The sequence below is a fragment of the Bolinopsis microptera genome, chromosome 7, assembly GCF_026151205.1.
Source record: "Bolinopsis microptera isolate Bmic1 chromosome 7, MBARI_Bmic_1.0, whole genome shotgun sequence".
Taxonomy (NCBI): Eukaryota; Metazoa; Ctenophora; class Tentaculata; order Lobata; family Bolinopsidae; genus Bolinopsis; species Bolinopsis microptera.
Window position 1 is genome coordinate 17,140,088 of NC_087078.1, and position 20,072 is coordinate 17,160,159.

Sequence of the window (20,072 nt, forward strand, 5' to 3'; positions counted from 1 at the left end):
AAATTTGGGCAACAACCTGACAAGTATTGATGATTCTAAAATTCAGGATGATGATAATAGTGTTCTGTATGGTAGTAATTTGCATGATGATTCGCATGTTGATTTGCATGACAATAACATTATTTTGCATGATAACAGGTTTTTGCATGATAACACTGTTTACTTCGATAACGTGAACTTTTTGCGTGATTCTAGACCCCTGATCAAGGTTTGGATCAATCGCCGAGAGTGTCTGATGGAGTTTGACAGTGGATCAAGTGTATCTGTGTGCAGTAGAGAGATGCTGAAGAAAGCTGGTGTGGAGTTTAAGTTGAAAAGTAGTGATAAACAACTGCGTGTGGCGAATGGTCAATACCAGCAGGTATGCGGTAAGGCAGTTGTGGAAGTGGCGATAAACAACCAGATTGTGAAAGGGTTGGAACTGTATGTGGTGGATAATCACTTTCCAGCACTGTTTGGACGCTCCTGGATTACGGAGTTTTGTGGTGAAAACTGGTTAGAAAAGTTAGTAACGAGAACACAGGGCCAAACAGCAGAAGTTGGACAGAGACCAGCAAGAGAGGTTAAACTGGTGAGAACTGATGGAAACTGTAGCGCACAAAAAGGAGAATTTCCTGAGACTCGAGAAGGAGTACAAACAGTGAACGTGTTGGGAGTTATGGAATCAGAACCAGTGACAGATATCGCCAAGAGAGAGTTTAAAACTGGACAACGATGTGGGGACGAAGAGACTGATCCTGAAATACATCAGTTGAGAAATTTTGTTAGTGTGGACGACGAAACCGATCCTGGAACACCAACAAAGACACGGACAGTACAAGAGATAATGTCCAGTGACATCTTCAAAGATGAGCTAGGTCTAGTAAAGAACTATAAAGTGCAATTCCAATTGAAGGAGGGAAGCAGACCTGTGACGCAGAAATCAAGAGCAGTACCTTTTGCTATTAAAGACTTACTGGAAAAGGAGTTAGACAACATGGTGAAACAAGGAATCTTGAAGAAAGTAAAAGAAAGTCCATGGGGAACTCCAGTTATGCCAGTGAAAAAAGGAGACGGTGTGAGAATCTGTGGAGACTTTAAAGCAGTCAACAAACTATTGGAAATGAAACATCACCCGTTACCAACTACAGAAGAATGTTTTGCAAGCGTTTCAGGAGGAGAAAAGTTCTCAGTCATAGACATAAAACAAGCGTACAATAACGTGGAGCTATCAGCAGAAGATCAACTCATCACGACGATGAATACGCATATGGGACAGTATGTGTGGACGCGCTTACCGTATGGAATAAATAGCAGCGCAGCAATCTTTCAGAATCTGATGGACAATGTACTACGGGGTATACCTATGGTTTGCTGTAGGATAGACGACATTTTAATATCAGGAAAGAACGATAAAGAGCACTTAGATAATCTGAATAAAGTTGTGAGAAGACTGGAAGCAAACGGTTTCAGATGCAGACTGAATAAATCTAAGCTGATGCATGAAGAAGTGATTTATCTAGGACACAAGGTGAACAAGCATGGTATGTCACCAGTCAACAGCAAGATAGACGATCTGTTAAAAGTACAGGCACCTGAAAATGTGAAAAATTTAGTAGCATTTCTGGGAGCAGTTGGGTATTATCGCAAGTATCTACCAGATTTGTCGACAATAATCGCTCCATTGGACGAGTTGAGAAAGACTGAAGTTGAATGGCGATGGACAAAGACTGAACAGAAAGCCTTCGAAGAATTAAAGAAATTACTTTGTTCTGACAGAGTATTGACGTTCTACAACCCGCTGAAACGTTTGAAGCTGGATACAGACGCAAGCAGCGTGGGTTTGGGAGCTGTATTGTCACACATAGATGATGATGGAACAAATGAACGTCCGGTTGAATTTATTTCAAGGACATTATCGAATGCTGAGAAAAAATATAGCCAGATTGACAAAGAAGCTTTAGGGATAGTCTGGGCTATAAAAAGGTTTCATATGTATCTGTATGGAAGACACTTTGAACTAGTGACGGATCACCAACCGTTAGTACATATATTGGGACCTAAGAGAGGCATTCCAGAGATGACGGCGAACAGATTATCCAGATATGCACTGCTGTTACAAAATTACGATTATAACATAGTATACAGAAATACAAAAGAGCATGCTAATGCTGATGTAATGTCCAGATTCCCGAAAAAAGTCATTCATGTGGACGAGCCAAACGAATGTGAAGAGGCATTTTCTTTGACCATGGAGGACGCACTGATAGATGCAAAAGAAGTTGCCCGGGAGACATCCAAAGACATTATTCTGAGCAAGATAGCGATGTACATTGTAGATGGCTGGCCGGAAAAGATAGACAAAGATCACAAGGAGATGAAAGCCATGTACGACAGAAAGAACCAACTCACGACTGAAAAAAGATGTATCACATGGGGAAATCGTGTAATCATTCCACATAAACTAAGAGCAGAGGTTCTTAAGATGCTACACCTTACACATGTAGGGATGACTGGAATGAAAAGCCTGGCTAGAAGCTATGTGTGGTGGCCAGGAATAGACCAAGATATAGAGATTTTAGTTAAAGCATGTGCATCCTGCCAAAAACACGGGAAAAAGTTACCAAAAGTCATCGACCATCCCTGGGTTAAATCAACAAGACCCTGGCAACGAGTACATGTGGACTTCGCTGGAGAATTCCAAAATAACTATTGGTTACTGATGTACGATACTTACTCAAAATGGCCGGAAGTTATCAAGATGTCTCATAACACTACTGCGCCAGCTACGATAAAAGCAATGAGAAGAGTATTTTCAAGAACAGGGGTACCTTGGGTTCTAGTCAGCGATAACGGACCGCAATTTATCAGTGAAGAATTCAAGAACTTCCTAAAGAAGAATCAGATAAGACATGTTTTGTGCCCATCATACTCCCCGAGAAGTAACGGAAGCTGCGAACGGTTTGTCCAGAGTTTTAAGTCAGCGATGAAAAAGATGTACGAAAAGTCTAAGGATTTAGATTTAAATCTCGCTAACTTCCTAATGGCATATAGGAATACTCCACACTCTGTAACTAAGCAACCACCAGCAGTAATGATGTACGGACGAACTTTACGATCTAAGTTACATCACCTCAGACCCAGTGATCAGATGGAAGCGGAGAGACTAAATGTTGATAATGAACAGAAAGTTGTTGACAGTAGAAGAAACGAACGTGTATTTGAGGAGAAACAAACAGTATGGGTTCGACCTGACACTCGGAAAGAGTACGAACCAGCAACGATTGAAAAAAGACACGGAGAATCATTGTGGTATGATGTGAACTACAAGGGTAGGATCATAAAGAAACATGTAGAGGCGATGAAGAAACGGTTAGTGCCAGTAATCGAGTTACAGAAGCAGCAAATTGAGATACCGGAAAGAAACACTGAGCCGAGGAATATTGAGCAACCTGTAATAACAGTGGGGCAGCAGCCGGGTCCAAGTAGAGAAGGATCGCCAGTCGTGACTAGTAACCAACCGACACAACCAAACACTCAGATCAGTAGTCAGGAGCCAGTTAGACGCTCGGGGAGGTTGAGTTCAAAACCTAAGATCAGGTATAATGCTAACACCGGGTTTGTGAACCCGTGATTCTTGCATGTATTGTAAAGCACATTGTTTACGTTTTGTAAAGCACATTTTTTATGTTTTGTAAAGCACATGTTTTAGGCACACATGTAGTACACTTTTATACTTTTTATACAGCATTTAATTGTTTTTAATGGAATTTGTAAACAATCCAGGGAGTTCAGAAACAGTAATAGTTTTTAAAAGATTATTTAGGGCTATTATGACAGTGTAATCCAGGGATTTTGTTTATAAATAGGAATTTATCGACGTAGGGCGCGACGCCAAACGGGATTTTAGTGTACGATTTTTAACACCACGAGCATTTTAGGTAATTTTAATGCGCGAAGCACGCACGTATTATTTTAACTTTTGTTCGATTTTATCATGAAAGTAAATTCATTTGCGAAGGGAAGGTGTTATGTATTATTTATGTTATGTATTATTAATGATATTATCTTCAGCCTCTGATTAGAGTAACAGCTATGTGTATCCATTGTTCAAGCTAAGCGAGCTATTACAATGATGTAATAAAATTGTTTACGAGAAACAAATGTTACATAAATGCTAACCAGTTTTGAGGCGTTCAAATGAAGAGGACTTAAAGACTGTACATTTTTCACCGTTGATTAAAACTTACATCTATGAAATGATTAAAAAAAGCAGCCGCAACCTTGCTATTCAGAAAGTCTTGCTATTCAGAAAGTCTTGAAACAAATATTATATTGACTGCTAGTAAAATAGAAATTTTAACTTTAAAATTTTAAACTGTATAAGCATCTCTCGATTCAATTCGATTAAGGGTCTGATTTTATAGCTTCATATTCGATTTGAGCTTCATAAATGACTGTTAATGACTGTACCTATGTTTTAATTGAAATTAAGTTCAATCAAATGCAATCAAATGCTCCGTTTATTTTTGAAAACACAAAAATAGCAGAGAAATGCCCTCTTCCATTAGACATGTAACTTAAACTCCAGTTTGACCTCTGTACTGCTGTTACTGCTAGGAAGGCATTCTTTTTATTTTACGTACAAGCTATAAACATTAAACAATAACTTATTTTACGGATGTAGTATATCTAAGATTTTATCCAGTATGTATATATACAATAATTATACATGCTGGATAAAATCGTAGACTCAAACTTATGGCTCTGAACTTGTACTCACCGGCCTCACTGTAGCTTAGCATGGTTTAAGTAGATAATAAAGTTAGTAGCTGAAAAAATAAGCATGAAACCTGCAACTTAAAGTCCTTAAAGTCTGATAATAAAATTCTGGTGCAAATAGTATTGGATCCCATAAGAGTTGCGAAAATAACAAGAGAGCTTTTCGAATATGTTGCACGGAAATCTGACCGAAAGGACCGTGGCCGTACTGCAAAAAGAAAAGGTTCGCCATTTTGTTGTTAGCTGAGAATAAGAACCATATGCTCTTTGCAAGAATTAGCGCTGGCGCGCGCGCCAAATTTATTATGTGTATGTAAAAAGTTGATGCGTTAACACTTTGATCTGAACGTGAATTCTTCGTAGCGCGGATCACTGGAATATTCATTTTGAAATAACTCGCATAGTTAGGGAATAATGCAAAATGTCTGGGAAAAAATTTGCAACAAGCTGATTTTTACAGGAATGTGTTGTCCATAGTGTCAGGAACCACCCCAAAGAGTTTCCAATCTGGATCTGTTGAGCAAAAAAAGTTACAGCCAATTTTCTTCAGGCGCGTATGTCAGCCTGAGGACCGCACTTGAAAAACTCGTAACTATCGTAATAAAGACCCCCAGGAGCACCATAGGGGGTGCAAAATGACCGCAATAGTGACATTATGTGGGGCGAATCAGTGTTTTAGGGTCGTCAGATCTTTACTTATTGAGATAATTTCGTTTTTATAGGCTAACCTCTCAAAAATTTACTAAAATTTGGAAATTTTACTTAAATTTGGAAATTTAGCAAAATTGTTGTACAATTAAAACATTGTCTAGTTATCAGTATTCAAATTCTAAAATTTACTTTCAATTGTCAATTGATCCTTATATTAGTATAGTAAATAATATACATATCACATCAAATTCTGTAAAAAAAGGTCCTGAATTATTAGCATGGTGTCTTTGATTGGCAACTATTAGGTCACTTCTGGCTATCCCATTTCCTCAGAGTTGTTTGATTCTCCTGAATCGTCCTGTCTTTCGGGTGCATTAGTGCAACTTAATCCATGACATTGGCCACATGCAGGTAGACATTTAAAGCCATACTTCCGGCAGGAACACCTTAAGTACTTACAAGGGTTCTCAACCTCCACCGAGCAATTGCAGCAAATGAGGTTGAGCATCCCTGCCGGGGCAATCGCAGCTTTAGTCGGGATTGGCCGGTAGTATCCTTCAGAACTCATCTCCCATCCATAATGTAGTGGATTTAGACTTGCAGTGTCGAGTGTCACCCAGTTATGGTACTGAAGATATGATCTTAATATATGCTCAGTTGCAGAGGATGTAGACGGTGGTAGCCTTGATGGGTTGAGTTTTTTCTTTGCTATCATTCTACTGTAGCTGAGAAATCTGAGGGTTTCAAGTGCCTTGGTTTTATCTCCATAGATATGTTGAAACAAGGAGAGGCCAGCTTCAATTACTTCATTTGTTGAAACTCTCACAGAGAGTAATGATGCTAAATGACCCTCCTCATGAAAAGAAACTGAAGTTCGAGATGTTATCGTCGAACAGCCGCACAGCTGCTCTTTGGACAACTTATCATGGTTTCATTTGCTTAATAAAAGATTTTATAAGAGCAGAACGGTTACATGACTTCGATCTACATCTTGCAATTGTGGCTAAGATGTTGCCTATCTTTGCAGCAGCAGGTCGAGGTCAGTACTCCAAAGCTCTACGGCTGTATCTTGAGCAGATTACCGTACTTGAGATTCAGTATGGGGCACTAGTCAAAACGTTCAAAGTCGTAGGTCTGCACACAGTTCGATATAATGAACACGAGTGGTCTGGTGTGTGGACAGACCTGTCGATCGAACAGCGACTAATGGAGGCTGCAAAGTCATCAGGGGGTTTGTCTGGAGGGAGAATGCGAACTCATGAATCTGCCCATAAGTTATGGACTGCAACCCTCAATCAAATGGCGTTGATAAACGAGAGTGTCGATGAAGCTATTGCAGACTTATCCAATAAAAGAACAACAACAAAAGCCTCTAGTGCTAATCACTCAGAACTTAGCAAATCTTCTGTACAGAAAAATATTGCAGTGTTTACCAAGCTGTTGTGTTGGTTTAAAGATACAGCTGATTTCGACGAATCTGAAGACAAGACTAAAATGCTATCGTACTCAACGGGTCTCATATCACAGAAAGAGAAGGATAATGTCAACCCAGAAGATTGCATTTCAGTTGGTACTGCCCTCCAGAAAGAGCTGGATGGCAAAAGCTTTATCGATAAGTTTCGAGTTAAAGGCAAAGTCGGAAACTTGACCCTTCTAAAGAGGACAGTGAGGGTGAACGAAAAAGACATTGTTATAGACTCATTGACAATTTTTAATCGGCTTGTCTTAGCATCTGAACGAGAGTCTACACTGGAGGAAAGCTTGCAATATGAGCTCACAGCAATGCCGATGAGTCTTTTTAACAATGAGCAGATGATGATAAAGGCAAACAAGGCAGCCCTTGGGCAATACCTCAAGAATGTTGTTGATTGTACTGTGACATTTAGCAACCCATCCTCCCCATTAATAATTGATGGTCGATGGCTACTCTATCAAGTTACCTCGTTCACAGGCTTTGAACCATACGGCGACATAGCTAATGAATACCTTAAGCTAGTTCCGAAATCCGAACAGCGGAAAGTGATTGTTGTGTTTGATTGCTATGCACAGTTCCGATGAAAAAACTGTTCAGCAACTCAAAGAACAAGCATGAGCTTATAAAGCTTCTGTCGAACGTTTTTTACAGAACATGGAATTGAAGTACATGTAGCTACTGATGATGCTGATACCATGGTAGCTAGTAAAGCTTTAAACTTGTCCTTCTACGAAGATGTTGAGGTAAAAGCAGAGGATACTGATATACTTTGCCTCCTTATTCATCATTTTACTGAGAATCACAATGAAATTGTGATGACGACCAGAAACGGCTCACACTCGATCAGTAAAATAGTAAATGCTCTTGATGCCAACATAAAACGCATATTACTGTTTGTTCACAGTTTCTCAGGATGTGACACGGTCAGCAGTATACATGGCTTTTGTAAGGTGAAGATATTGAAAAAGGCAGTTTCTTTTCATGAGGAGGGTCATTTAGCATCATTACTCTCTGAGAGTTTCAACAAATGAAGTAATTGAAGCTGGCCTCTCCTTGTTTCAACATATCTATGGAGATAAAACCAAGGCACTTGAAACCCTCAGATTTCTCAGCTACAGTAGAATGATAGCAAAGAAAAAACTCAACCCATCAAGGCTACCACCGTCTACATCCTCTGCGACTGAGCATATATTAAGATCATATCTTCAGTACCATAACTGGGTGACAATCGACACTGCAAGTCTAAATCCACTACATTATGAATGGGAGATGAGTTCTGAAGGATACTACCGGCCAATCCCGACTAAAGCTGCGATTGCCCCGGCAGGGATGCTCAACCTCATTTGCTGCAATTGCTCGGTGGAGGTTGAGAACCCTTGTAAGTACTTAAGGTGTTCCTGCCGGAAGTATGGCTTTAAATGTCTACCTGCATGTGGCCAATGTCATGGATTAAGTTGCACTAATGCACCCGAAAGACAGGACGATTCAGGAGAATCAAACAACTCTGAGGAAATGGGATAGCCAGAAGTGACCTAATAGTTGCCAATCAAAGACACCATGCTAATAATTCAGGACCTTTTTTTACAGAATTTGATGTGATATGTATATTATTTACTATACTTATATAAGGATCAATTGACAATTGAAAGTAAATTTTAGAATTTGAATACTGATAACTAGACAATGTTTTAATTGTACAACAATTTTGCTAAATTTCCAAATTTAAGTAAAATTTCCAAATTTTAGTAAATTTTTGAGAGGTTAGCCTATAAAAACGAAATTATCTCAATAAGTAAAGATCTGACGACCCTAAAACACTGATTCGCCCCACATAATGTCACTATTGCGGTCATTTTGCACCCCCTATGGTGCTCCTGGGGGTCTTTATTACGATAGTTACGAGTTTTTCAAGTGCGGTCCTCAGGCTGACATACGCGCCTGAAGAAAATTGGCTGTAACTTTTTTTGCTCAACAGATCCAGATTGGAAACTCTTTGGGGTGGTTCCTGACACTATGGACAACACATTCCTGTAAAAATCAGCTTGTTGCAAATTTTTTCCCAGATGGTCCTGTATTAATGTTAATTGTCCCTAACTAGCATACCAATGCAGGAATTCATAATATGAAGGTGTAGGACTCATAACACATTGATGAGATAAATATTGGTATCGAAATTTTACCAAAAAACTCATCGGATGATGGTAAGAAAACGTTTTTACACATTGACAGTCAAAAACAAAAACAAATAATATCAGTGTCAAAAAAAGCGAGTGAAAATTGCTACCCGGTGGTTTTCGATGATTCCGTATCCCCCGCACACTTTAAAAAGTATACAAACGATATTCGGACAAAAAAATTCTGTGCTCGCGCTTGGCGCTTATTACACTGACTACTGTACAGCAGGGTGTTTTATGGGATGATGATTAATCACTCTAAACTCGACTGTCACGTGACACTGACTTTTTAAACCCGTTCTCTAGCCGGTCCTGAATGACTACCTTATCGGACCTTATTTGGACGGACATTAAATAAACGGACATAATTATGGTCCTGCATTTCAGTGTTAACTTTACAAGCCATTGGGCGTGAAGTGGTTTTAACTTAGACAACTTAAGGTTAAACCCGTTCTCTAGCCGGTCCTGAATGACTACCTTATCGGACCTTATTTGGACGGACATTAAATAAACGGACATAATTATGGTCCTGCATTTCAGTGTTAACTTTACAAGCCATTTGGCGTGAAGTGGTTTTAACTTAGACAACTTTAGGTTAACCTTAACATCACGTGGAGCTTTCCTAGCACTGTTTCATTACCTCCCCTGAGTAATATGAACTATAACAACGTCGGACAATTTCCTTGGCAACACGATTTACCGTAATATCTAGAGGCTGGAAAAAGTTTGTCATGTTGGCGGGGACTAGCTTATGAACTATGTTGTTGAGTGCCATAATTTTGTCGACTTTTTCCGCCATGCAAGTGACCCTTGAAAACATCTTACATCATATACTAGTAGAGTTTTCTGTGCCTCCGGCAGACCAAGGAGGACCTTTCCGTCGTTAACTTACGCGGCACAATAAAGTTATCATAGTTGTCATATTCTGGACAAAAAGTACGAAGTGGAAAAAGTTTTGAAAAAAATTCAACGGACTTTAACTTGGACGGACCTTAAATGAACGGACTTTTTTTGAACTTTTTTGAACGGACATTAAGATGAACGTTGGAATAATGTCAATTATCTGAATACTGGATAACATTATTTCACTATACTATGTATAAAGCGAAAAGAAATTGGCCAACAAGTGATTACGTCATAATATGTGAACGACCCTTTGACAACTATGAACTGTACTGAACATTTATGATCGTTCGTTTGCATGGAGTGAGTGCGTGGTTCGTGGGCCCATTTGTGGGTGAACCGTCCATGGATCATCATCGGATCCTTAGATCATGAAATTGAAGAACAAGAGTAAGCAGTGACCTTTGCGTTCCTTTGGTAATCTGATACCCCTTGCGCTTGTACAGTAATTTAATAAACTCAGCTTGGCAGATTACTGCAATTTCTAAATTTTATTAACCAGTAAAAATTCCACACTTGACACTCCTCATTGGTTGATGGAGTTAACATCGTCACAACTCACAGGAACGCTGGTCGCTGATATAAATATAATTTTTGCTGCAGCTGATGACATAAATCCTGTTGTTAATGTTTGATGTTGTGCAGCTTGTCCCTCATTTCGTACGCTTAGATCAACCGTGGATGTTTGGTTCCTAGGGCTGTGGACCTATTATCATTATCTCCGGCTGTGGTATCAGTTTATTTATTAGTTTTTCATTTTTGTCCAGCTGCAGCACATTTTCAATTATTTTACTTCTTTGCTTTTTGTGATTCTAGGTCTGAGGTTTGTCTCTCAATGCAATTAACTGCGATTGGCATAATACGATAATTTCACCACGCAGGTTTCAAATAGGCTACGTTTTAATCCAATTCAGGAATATGGCATATAAGTTATTTGAAAGGAATCGACAATATAAGTGAAATTTTATGATGATTGTAACCCGGTGCTCAGGTTCGGTTACTTTGAAATAAGTTTCATTAAGTACCAGCTGATGAAGTTTGGCACTATAAATGACTTCAGTAATTCAGAAAACAAAAAGAAATTTCACCATGCTGTTACTATTAAGAATCTAAGTTAAGGGCTCGATGAAAATTATTAGTGAATGTTTATACTGTTTATAGTTACAAATTATAACAAAAGATAGAATAACAGTATCTGTATAGCAGGCTTTACTTTTAGTATAAGCCATATGTTTATTTTAAAGAAACTACGTCATATTTAACCCTGAACGTGGTACAAAATGACAGTGTGCTTAGCTTTCGAATACTTTTATTGTAATATATGCTGTTGAACTGCCGCTATAATAATGCAGGATCCTCTTACTCTATTTTAAAAGTTGAATATATCCACATAATATCCACATAATATCCACATAATATCTTGTTCTTAAAATGCATCGGTTACTTACATTTTGAAATTCTTATGCAAATTTGCAACCTAAACTTAATTTTTATTTGAGTACGAAATTACCAAGTCATGTTATTTAATACTTGGTAATATCATGGCGGGGTCGCCAAATGTAACTTTGTTGTCGTTTAATTGTTGCTGCTAATACATCTAATCAAACATTGGTTATAACGCCCATTGATGAATAATGAATGTGGCTTCGGAACGCGTTTAAGAATTTCAAAAATGTCTGTTTGATGCGTCACAAGATTTCTGTCTGGACTGAAAGTCGATGTAGGATTAGGAACCATACAGGAGACACAGATAAAAGTGATCTACCGCCGATTAAATTATCACAGTCACGCCCGTACAGATCATGATCAAGATGTTGATTGTTGAGGAAATGTGATTATTGTGTTTTATTGTGTTGTAAAACACAATCCTAACCATTACTCACTGCATTGTACTATTTTCTTTGCTCAATGGTTCAATTATTGTCGACCATGCAGCTCCACATTTTCAGTTATTTCACTCGATTATTGCCAATTATTCAATTATTCCATATATTTCCCATCGTAAAACGTGTTGACTACACCTATGAGTTTGTATCATATCGTGTTTCATTTCGTAATCAAATTTTAGGTACTGTTACCCACGTAATTCAGTTCACATGGTCAGTGCACCTGGTTATCCTCATTAATTAGAGGTTCCCACCGCAATTCTATACTCCTCGACTGTTGTCCTCTCCTCCAGTTTAGGAATCTCAACCGAAGCGTGAAATTATTGAGTGATCGGTAACCCCGCTGATTAGACCAGGCCGACTACATTAGTGCTGGCCCGAACATTTGGCAATTATAAATACAGGCTCTCTTGTTACAATTACGTTAAGATTTTCTAGCCGCACTCGATCTCATTTTGAAGTGATTGCCATCTGTGAGGAGGATATCTATAGAGCTGGCTGATTGCTAAGTTGTCATGAAGCTTGACGAAGATAGAGATAGGGTCCTCAAATCAGCAGACCAGGGTACTGCTGATCAGTACCAACGATTCCTCTGCAATAAGGTAAACTCAACCGCTCGTTTTGTTCGACCCCTTGTTCATGTTGAACCCTCTATTTCAGGGTTTTAGCGAGATTACAGTTGTTGTTACGTTAAGTCTTGTTTTTAATTGGTTTTGATTGTGAGGTTCCTATGACCAACTCATCAATACTTAACTTAATATCCATTAACTTGCAGGGAGGCTGTTTTCTAACACAGGGTATACCACGTGCAATAAATGTAACTCTCCTCCCTACACCTGTGTCAGAGAGTGCATACAACCATTTAGTTAATGCTCAGGTACGTTTGTTTTATATCAAACATATAAATGAATTCTTTCCTTGCAGAGTGATAATAATTTTGGCGAAACTATACATTGATTTGCGTCTACTTTAATTCAGTACACTCTACAGGAGCCACTGAACAAACTGATAGAACTATCAAGTCGTGATGTAGCTTTCGTAACGAGGACGATAGAACCATGCACTAAAGTGGACTACCTAGCCAAGCGGCTATTGGACATCTACAAACTGTGTGTGGTGGGTAAATTAACAAATCAATCATTCTCTATTGCATTGGTTTTGATAACTCATTTCAGATAAATCAAATTAGTTTGATCTGCCAAAAGTTTGAATCCATTTCCAAAAGAAGCCCAATTCCCAATGATACGGAGCATTTTCTTCTCGAAAAGTAACAACATCCTCCCACTTAAAGTTAGACGAGAATCAGATTACTCTTGGGATGTACAGACACGACTATATGTTTCACAGTCCCAACCCAACTGGGGATGACGCTCTTCACAACGGAGCTTTCAAAATGGTATCTTATTTTGCCATAATCCTTTGTTTTTACTTTCAACATTTTACACATTTAACGTCATAATTTCCTAATTTTAGGCAGACTGAGACCCCCGACGGCCGACCCGAAACCGGAATCATAGTGCACAATTAAAATTACAATTTGTAGATACAAATTTTGCTGCTGACAAACACCCCCCACAGGTGGAAGCAAACCTGATGTCAGCAGCACTTTTGGGAACAGGAACCCACGTCATGGAGCTTCACAACCAGGTCCTAGCGAGGGAGCTGCCAGAGAGGAAGCAGCCCTACAAGAAGACCCTGGTCCCTATGGTACGGGGCATCGCCTCCGCTTGGGGTCTCTATGACAGGCCTGGGAGCGTATTTTTGTTTTTGGGTGAGCTCTTCTAAAATGAGAACATTTCAGAGAATTGCCGAATCTTACACTATTTTATTCTCAGTGATAAGCAATAAGAGCATGCAATATATTGGTGCTTAAGCCAAAACTTTATCAATTGATCCAATTTCACACCAGTTGCACCGGATGACTTCAACTGGTTTGATCAACAAAAGATGATCGACACAATGTGGGATGACTATGGTATTATAAGCATGAAGATGACTTACGAGGAGTTCATGGAGGAAGGAGAACTCAGCTCTGACAACAGGTACAATAGAGAATATGTACTTATATGAACAGCAATACCCCTAGCAATACCCTAGAAGTAGAACAGCAATGCCCCCATAACTATAAGTAAAGTCCTCATAAATAGAGGCATTTAAGTTGTGGATTAAGGTGCTGCGTATTTATTCATCAGACATCATAACCTCATAACCTCATAACCTCACAACCTCATAACCTCACAACCAGTGTTTTACTTTCACCACCCTTTTTTTATCAGGTACTACGTGCGAGGGAAAGAAATAGCGATATTCTATTTTCGGAGTATGTGGAACGAAGATCATTACAAGACTGAGAAACACTGGGAGACAAGACTGAAAATAGAAAGGAGTAAAGCGGTGAAAGTTCCAAATATTCGGCATCAGTGTATAAATCTGAAATACTTCCAACAAGCGTTCCTAAACAAAGGGGTCATGGAGAAGTAAGATTTTCTCCTCTCAAAGTTTTAATTGCTATTTGTTGACCAGGAAACAAGTGATGCACTCAATTTTGTATTGACGCCGTTTATAATACAAAAACACCAGGTATCTGACAGAGGGAGAGTCTAAGTTGGTCAAATCGGTGTTTGCAGAGCTGTACCAGTTGGCTCCAGGAGCAGAGGGTGACAAAGCAGCTCAGCTTGGTGATTATACTGGGAGGGGGTTTAATTATAATTAGAGTATTAAAGTTCACGGATCATAATCGTATCAGAATAAATTTCAATCCACCATTCATAACCGTTCACTTTTGCTTTTTTTACAAATTATGGCGAATGGAAAAATTCCGCAGCGTTTGACGACCCACGAGGGTGGGTATTGAAGCCGAGTAGAGAAGGGGGAGGTAACAATATTTGGGAGGAGGAGATGCTTGAGAAGCTAACTCAACTCCACGACTCTGACGAAAGGGAAGCTTTCGTCCTCATGCAGCGCCTCAATGCACCACATGTTCCGAACAGGTTACTAAAAGGTTCCGTGAACAATTAGCTTACTCTCAAGTTATTAGAACTATAGTTGGTTACTGACAGGTAACTAGTACTACATAGTAGATTATATAAGCTGCTGGTTGATTTAAAACTGCAGGGTGGATTACTGGCAGCTTATTTATTAGTTGGTGAGAGGTTGCTCTTTAGTTGGTTTAGTTTGGATTTTCTTCAAAAGTTGAATCATAAGCTTTGATCCTACATATAATTGGGATATTTTATTAAAGGGTGGTGAGGAGTGGACCAAATGAACGAGCGAAGCTGTCAGAAACTTTCGATACGACAGCAGAGCTTGGGTTATTCTGCGTGTATGTTGCCGATTCCCAAGAAAAGGTTTGACTTTGAGGAATTTATAAGTTTGTCAGGTTATTATTTTAATCTAGTTTGTCAGGTTATTTGTTATTTGTCGTACTTTTTTCAAATGGACATTAATTGGACGCTTGAGGCCCTAGAGTTCATCTTATTGTCCGTATAAATAAAGTCCGACAAGGCAGTTAAATACATTAATTGAATGCCTCCGAGAGTTCATCTTAATGTCTGTTCAAATAAAGTCCGACAAGGCAGTTAAATACATTAAATAAATGCCTGCGAGCGTTCATTTGAATGTCCGTTCAAAATTATGTCCGTTCACGTAATGTCCGGTCAATTATAACCGTCCGAGGTAACGTAACGGTAAGGTAACCAAAATTGTAATTGCTTTTCCAGAATCGGCAAGGTATATCAATTCACTGTCACGTACTCTAGTTCGACAACTAAAGTTCGCCAAAAATAACTCTTGTCAAACTTCGATACTTGTCGAACTAGATAAAGATTAAAGGTATCACTATCAGGTAGATCAAATGTGATCAAGATTTTGCTTAACCTTTTCATATGATAAGATATATAAGTATATATGCTAACTGTTATCTTCGGTCAGCACTGAACATTTTCAGGTCTTGGTGAATGAAGTTGCTGGGCCACTCATAAGGACGAAGCCAGCTGCAAACAACGAAGGAGGGATCGCCATAGGCATTGGAGTCATGGACTCGGTAGTTTTTGCAGATTAGAATTATTAGTTATAAATAATTATTACATCGTTAATTGATTATATCGTAATTTTGCACTCAAAACTTTAGATCCTTTTACTTGTTAGTGTTTTTATCCATTTTCAATAAGGGCCGGATATACATGTTTATGTTTTTACAGAACATTATAATAATTCACTGTAGATTAAAACATCGATCATTGCGATAGGTGTCAATTGTTAAAAATATAGCAAGAACAGTGATTTATTCGACAACAAATGATTATTATTAATAATTTGTATGGAAATAAAGATTTTGAACTTATAGCTTCTTAAGTCCCATTCTTTCATGGTTGATACTATAAAATTTTGAAGACCGTGAATTAATTTTTTTAAAGTGATAATTACATTCCTGACACAGTGTACTCTCCCTTGTAGCAATATGTAGCTTGTGTTACAACGGGTCATATCTTTGTATTTGTAAAAGACAATCACAACATGCTAATTTGGGAGTGGACAGTTGGCCCGATCACATGATAGAGTGCGAGTGGACGTAACAATGAATTAGCTTCAACCGCGTAATTTTTGAAATGCTGTACTAGTCCGAAACGCTAACAACCATTTTAATTTTAGAAAAAATATTTAAGTATTGAAACTGCATCATCATCAACAATCAATATTCAAAACACAAGACAAAGTGAAACAATGGAATACCGGGTCCCGAAATTCAAAATTGTAGTCAATGTTTAGCACCCTACGCGCGTGGGGTGGACTCCTGGGGTGGACTTTTATTCAGCGCGTATTTTGTAGCCTGTTCAACTTGACGTTTTGAATCGTTACTATCTCAATGTCACAGATACACAGAATGTGAGGTGATCATCTTAAAGAGAAACGTCTCAGCTTTCACCTGGTGTAAAGTTTATCTTTGTACTCAAAATATAGCTCGCTCAGTGTGCAATAGAAGTTGACAATACAATAACCACGCCCGCGACCGGTCGTCAGATACCGGAGTGTTGCACAAAATTAGGTCCCCAAATTAAAATTCTATGACACAGTTACCATGCAGAAATATCTAGGGAAACATTTGGTGAAAGTTTCAACTCTCTACTATAAAAATAGCGATAGTTATTGAAGATAAACCGTGAGAAACTCCCTCTTGTCGAGATCGACGCTCTAGGAACCTCCCTTCTGTACCACGTGACAACGATTAGAGCGTCACGTGGCCGTCACGTGACACAAGTGCGCGCGTTCGCTCGAGCATTCTCGTGGGAAATCCTGATTGCCTGATCGATCTCGTGGGAAATCCTGACTGCTACGGAAAGGGCTGACAACCACTGTTATTTTCGTTCCTCAATTTTCCAGTTCACTTGCTCAGTGCTGTCAGTTGTTTTTTGTTTGCCCTGCTAAATAAATTTCACTCCGTCATAATCCCCTACTCCCCTATCCAATGAACTGTTTCTGTTACAGCTGCCATTCTGTTGACTTGACCCTAACTTAGTCTTATCATTGTCACTTGATAACTTTATCCGTGTGCACTTTCTCGAAACTCACTTATCTTTGTCAAGACTCAGCTTATCTCAGATCTAAATGTTGCCTTAACAGATTTACTGGTCACTGCACTGGGCCCTCCTTTAAATGCAAATATCATATGAGCAGCCGATCGATTTATTGCTTGAACTGTGCATCCTTTTTTTAAAATACATAAGGTCAATTTTTCTATCGTGAAACTTAGTCACTGAAAGTGAAGACAACGCAATCTGGCTGTGCCGGTTCCCCTCTGCCTAGATCACTTAGAATATCCATAGTTAGCAATACTTTAATCGTTTAATGCAGCGATGCCGATATAGCCAGTTATTAATGCCACATTGTAGATTTTAGCCTGTTCCAATCATCCTTATATCGAGTTAATGAAATTTATGAAATTGCCTACCGTTCAAATCGCTCTCTGTTGTTAGCACCACACTGATTAACTACAATGTTCCAATTTTTTAGAATTATGTCCGACATAATTCTAATTTTTGCTGTTACAGCAGATAGTTATGGTGAAATGGCACGCAGGAATAAGTCATCCCTGTCCTCCAAAAAGCACATGAAAAGGTACTTGGTAAGCCATGTCTTTTCCAATATCAAATCCAATGTATCACAATCTGTGGACTTTTTACTCAAAAACTAGATTGATTAATTGATAATTCATTGCTGATTGTTCACGCGCCCTGTATGGAAGTATAAAAATGGTAATCCGCATACTCCAGGAAGAATTGAAGCAATCTCAAGAGAAAAGAAGGGAATCTGGATCCTTCGTCGGATCGTCACAGAGCTTAGAGGGGAGCTCTACGCTTCACTGGCCATGCAAAGCAGGGAGAGTGACGGAGGCGGAGGCACTGCTGGCTGCTGGAGCGGACATTAACAAGCTGGACAGAGCGCAGTTGAACCCTTTCATGGACGCGATCAACTCAGGTAAATCATTTGACCGCCTTAACAATATGGGTTTATCTGACATTGGTAATAGTAGCAAGAGGTTTTAGTCATGCGTTTGATTACAGCACAGTGTGAAACCCTGAAGCATACGTCGAGCTCTAAACTCTGTTTTGTCTGATAATCAATTATTTGAATATTGAAGGATTAAATTTGGTAACTTGATGATCACATAATTAACAGGACAGGTCGACTGTGCTAGATGGCTGCTGAGGCAAGACGGTTGAAAGCTCCAGCCCGAGATATGGTCGTTTTGTAGGGAGAGGGGGCTAGAGTCAGTGCTAACAGCTTAACAGAAGGTAAAATCCTGAACTTTTGTTCATTGATTCTTTGAATCAATGAACAGATTCAAAGAATCAATGAACAATCGTTCAGATGTAAAAATTATTTATTCACTATTTTGCATTACATTTAGTTACAGGACTGACATGCGACATCCGTCGTTGACCTTTGTCTTTATTTCAGCAAGGTACGGAGAGCGATCCATGGCTGTCCCGATAGACCCACTCAGACTCCTGCCGGAAGATACTCCTCCGGTTGATCCAGATGAGACAGTTCTAGCAGATGATCAGTTACAGACTGAAGAACATATCCCACAGATCAATGCGTCAACATCTGCAAATGAAGGTACTTCAATCTGCTCTTCTTGTATATGTCTTTGTGCCTGCGTCTGTGATTGTACTGAAGTGTACTCTGTGTGTTTGTGCCTGTGTCTGTCTTTGTATCGAGTGTGTGTCTCTGATTGTACTGCGTGTGTCTGTAATTGTAATGTAGTGTACTGAAGTGAACTATGTGTGTTTATGTGTGTGTGTCTGTGTGTGTATGTGTCTGTGTGTGTTTGTGGGTGTGTTTGTGGGTGTGTGTGTATGTCTGTGTGTAACTGTGTCTGTCTGTGTGTCCGTCTGTGTCTGTGTGTGGGGGGTAATGCAACGTCAATTAATGTCAGTATTCCATAAAAACCCCAAACTGACATTGACATTAATTGACATTAATTGACATTAATTGACATTAATTTGTCTTGAAATTTGAGATTATCATTATTCGATAAATATTCAAGATATTCACGTCTATGTAAGTTAGACCGGTTCAAAAAAACAAAATGTCCTTGAATAATTATGAGTATGTTCTTATCTGTTGATTCTTAGGTTCAAAGGCCACCAAAAAAAATTTCAGCTTCCAACTCTTCCATCTTCGGTCCCCACCGGCCACGCCCATATTTTATTGGTTTCTTATACAGGTAAAATATCTAGAATCGGCTTTTTTAGTATGAAGGAGTAATGTTAGCTGTTTAAGATTCGTTATTCAAATATAAATGTCATGAAGGCATTCCGTTTAATGTGGGTTTTAAGTTCTGATGATGTTGAGAACCACGCCCTTGGATGGCCACGTCCATTTAAGAAAATTTAATTTCGGAAAACCGTATTATTTTAGTTTTATTATTTAATGATCTGAATTTTTTCACATTTCACATTTCCATATGTGATAGTAGTGAATAAATTGATGATATAAACGTTCTAAAGTGCTAAAAATATGGTAGAACTACATAATCTCTGGTCGAAAAATATCGTGTCAATTAATGTCAGTATTCCAAAATTTTGCAAAACTGACATTGACATTAATTGACATTAATTGACATTAAATGACATTAATTGACGTTGCATCACCCCCTGTGTGTGTCTGTGTTTATGCTGTGTCTGTGTGTCTATGTCTGTATGTGTTTGTGGGTGTGTG

The 20,072-nt window shown here is 38.9% G+C and overlaps 1 protein-coding gene across 1 annotated transcript; it reads left to right on the forward strand.

Annotated features, from left to right (window-relative positions):
* Positions 1-12,149: 12,149 nt before the first annotated feature.
* LOC134817928 (glutathione synthetase-like) lies at positions 12,150-16,193 on the forward strand. The gene is made up of 11 exons (XM_063827296.1): positions 12,150-12,451; positions 12,625-12,726; positions 12,840-12,965; positions 13,141-13,245; positions 13,428-13,620; positions 13,759-13,891; positions 14,126-14,326; positions 14,430-14,527; positions 14,674-14,839; positions 15,091-15,196; positions 15,796-16,193. Exons 1-11 carry the CDS (start codon positions 12,365-12,367, stop codon positions 15,907-15,909), a joined length of 1,431 nt encoding a protein of 476 aa, XP_063683366.1. The 5' UTR covers positions 12,150-12,364; the 3' UTR covers positions 15,910-16,193.
* The last annotated feature ends 3,879 nt before the right edge of the window (positions 16,194-20,072 follow it).

Excerpts from the sequence above, each read along its gene's own strand:
- LOC134817928 (XM_063827296.1), top strand. The coding sequence starts at position 12,365 with ATGAAGCTTGACGAAGATAGAGATAGGGTCCTCAAATCAGCAGACCAG. Across the intron at positions 13,892-14,125 it reads GAACTCAGCTCTGACAACAG|GTACTACGTGCGAGGGAAAG; the intron begins GTACAATAGAGA and ends TTTTTTTATCAG. Across the intron at positions 14,528-14,673 it reads TGACAAAGCAGCTCAGCTTG|CGTTTGACGACCCACGAGGG; the intron begins GTGATTATACTG and ends AAAATTCCGCAG.